Here is a 2,805-nt window from a genome sequence, read left to right as displayed (position 1 = left end):
GTATTTTTACTTTTGATTTAAAATGTTCTCCCCCCTCTATGTTTAGTAAAAGTAGGTTTTAATTATCAGATTTAAATAGATAGATAAATAGGACAAGATATTCTGGCCATTTTGCATCATATTTATGCTTAACTTAGAGTTCATTAAACTTAGAGTTCATTAAACCTCTAGACTAATCCACTGCAACCTTTAGACAATTATGTTGTAAATGCAAGAGACTGTTAAAAGATTTGCTCTTTTCTTTGACTCTACTGCATTTTCTTGAATGGTACAGCAATCATTTTGTATTCATTTGCTGCTAAATACCAAGGAGTAAAAATGCTTTGATTACATTTATTTTTGTATCTCCCAGATGTTTCACATAATTTTTACTTGGAGAAATGAATGAGGATATAGTTTCTGAAAATAGATAGATTGATAGCATAAATACTTGGGTCACATGCTCTTGGACAATAGTTCATATATCTATCTCTTCTTGCATAATGTCTTATGTGGCAATTTAAAGACAGTTCAATAAATGCATCTTCATGAAGGCATTGAGAATGCTTCTATGTGTGCTAATAAAACTCTGTTCTTTAGGGCATGTCATTTGTGGGTGAAGGACAATGGGAATATGTTCTAATGAACAAAATAATTTAAGGAGTCAACATTTTTGTCATGTTAGTTTATATTCTTTAATGATGGATAGGTTTAATAATGCATCATTTAAAAATATCTCAAATATATTTCAGAATGCTCTGTGAGTGCCTGGACTGATTTGGTGTTTCTTGTGGATGGCTCATGGAGTGTGGGAAGAAATAATTTCAAGTACATTTTAGACTTTATTGCTGCTCTTGTCTCTGCTTTTGACATTGGGGAAGAGAAGACAAGGGTTGGAGTTGTTCAGTACAGCTCTGATACCAGGACTGAATTTAACTTAAACCAATACTACCAAAGGGATGAGCTTCTTGCTGCAATTAAAAAAATCCCATACAAAGGTGGCAACACAATGACAGGTATGTTTAACAAATTTTGTTATTGTTTAAAAAATGAAATACCTGTTTGGGAAAGAAATTAAGCATTGCACAATTATCATATGTTCAATAATTTTGAAGTTAATCATGAATTTTTTACTTTGGCAAAGTTGTATAGTGCGGGGTGCATGAATATAGTATCTCTTTTTACTTCAGGGGATGCCATTGACTACTTAATTAAAAATACTTTCACGGAATCTGCTGGAGCGAGGGTTGGCTTTCCTAAAGTGGCAATTATTATTACGGATGGCAAATCCCAGGACGAAGTGGAAATTCCAGCAAGAGAGCTTCGTGGTATCGGGGTTGAAGTTTTCTCTTTGGGTAGGTCAAGTTCAGTTATTTTCATTTTAGAACTTTTCATACTTAATGCTTAGGAAGATGAAGGGTTGACTCTTCAAGGAAGGATGCTATTAGAAGTGTTATTGCATTTTATATGTAGTATTAAGCCAAATCATCTTTGAGTAAAAATTTGACTTATCTATTTCTCTCATGTAACTCCTATAGCAATGCATTATGTGAGGTTGTATTCCTGTTCTTTGCTAGCCCTCTTTTCAAGAAATGCTGGGCCAGTGAGTCTAATAAAGATCCTCCTTGTATTATCATTAAGTGTTTTTTATGTGTTTCTTATATTATGTAATACTTGAAGAATTCGGAGGGCTCCGGCTCAGTCAGGACTCTGGAAGAAAAAAGTATTATCTTTACAGATGGCAGGGACGAATGATGGCATGGCTAGGATGACGGCCCACTCCTCCTAACTTTTACTAACCATTCATTTTACTCTTTGGCTGGTCACTTTATGTGAAATTATAAAATGCCTTTGTCATTTGAATAGTTGCACATTTGTTATGAAACAAAGCAATTTTGGTTTATGACTGATTAAGGATTTGAAAATGTCTTCACTTGTGAATGACTGAGAAAACAAATAATTTTTCCCAATTCAGCACATTTCACTTTCCACTGTATCTTTTTCATTTTGTTTTTAAGGCATTAAAGCTGCAGATGCAAAAGAACTCAAACAAATCGCCTCCACACCTTCACTAAATCACGTTTTCAATGTGGCCAACTTTGATGCAATTGTGGATATTCAGAATGAGATCATCTCCCAGGTGTGCTCAGGTGTTGATGAGCAACTTGGTGAACTGGTTAGTGGAGAAGAAGGTGAGCGGATTGCTGAGTGTTCCATATGTTAGCCTTTTCCATCATTTGATAGCATTTATAGCATTTACACATATCCTAGGAGTTGACACATTTACTCAACCACAGGCTTTGGTGATTCTCTAACTGCATACTTCACTTGCATTGCTTTTTAGTGACTTAACTTGTTGGTGTCATTTGTACTGTTTCCCCCGCCCCCCCGCCCCCACCCAGTGGAACATGAAATGATAAAATATTTATATTACTGTAGTTTTTAAAAATCATTTTTGGACAAGTTTCATTTGCTTTTTATCTCAAAGACCATTTTGTACATGTCGAGGTCTGTAAATAATTACGCTATTTGGGTACTTGCTTTAGTTGTTTTACATTCCAATTTAATTAATAGTCTGAAGAGGCATTTCAGCATTCTGCAACTTAAACTAATAACATCACTTTCTTTTTTTTAATTTTTATATTTTTATTTTTTCAATTATAGTTGACATACAATATCATATTAATTTCAGGTGCACAACACAGTGATTAGACATTTATATAACTAGTGAAGTGATCACCCCGATAAATCTAGTAAACATCTGACACCATAAATAATTGTTACAATACTATTGATTATATGCCTTATGCTATACTTTACATCTCT

General features: G+C 34.0%; 1 protein-coding gene across 1 annotated transcript in view; it reads left to right on the top strand.

The window, feature by feature from the left end:
- The window catches only part of COL12A1 (collagen type XII alpha 1 chain), a 115,057-nt gene that overhangs the window by 14,175 nt on the left and 98,077 nt on the right, over positions 1–2,805 (top strand). Inside the window, exon 8 of the mRNA XM_023525102.1 lies at positions 1,998–2,171. Coding sequence (XP_023380870.1) covers positions 1,998–2,171 — 174 coding nt within the window. The remainder of the gene's footprint in view (positions 1–1,997; positions 2,172–2,805) is intronic.

This window comes from Pteropus vampyrus, unplaced genomic scaffold (genome assembly GCF_000151845.1).
Source record: "Pteropus vampyrus isolate Shadow unplaced genomic scaffold, Pvam_2.0 Scaffold526, whole genome shotgun sequence".
NCBI lineage: Eukaryota > Metazoa > Chordata > Mammalia > Chiroptera > Pteropodidae > Pteropus > Pteropus vampyrus.
This window is presented reverse-complemented; position numbering and strand designations above follow the sequence as displayed.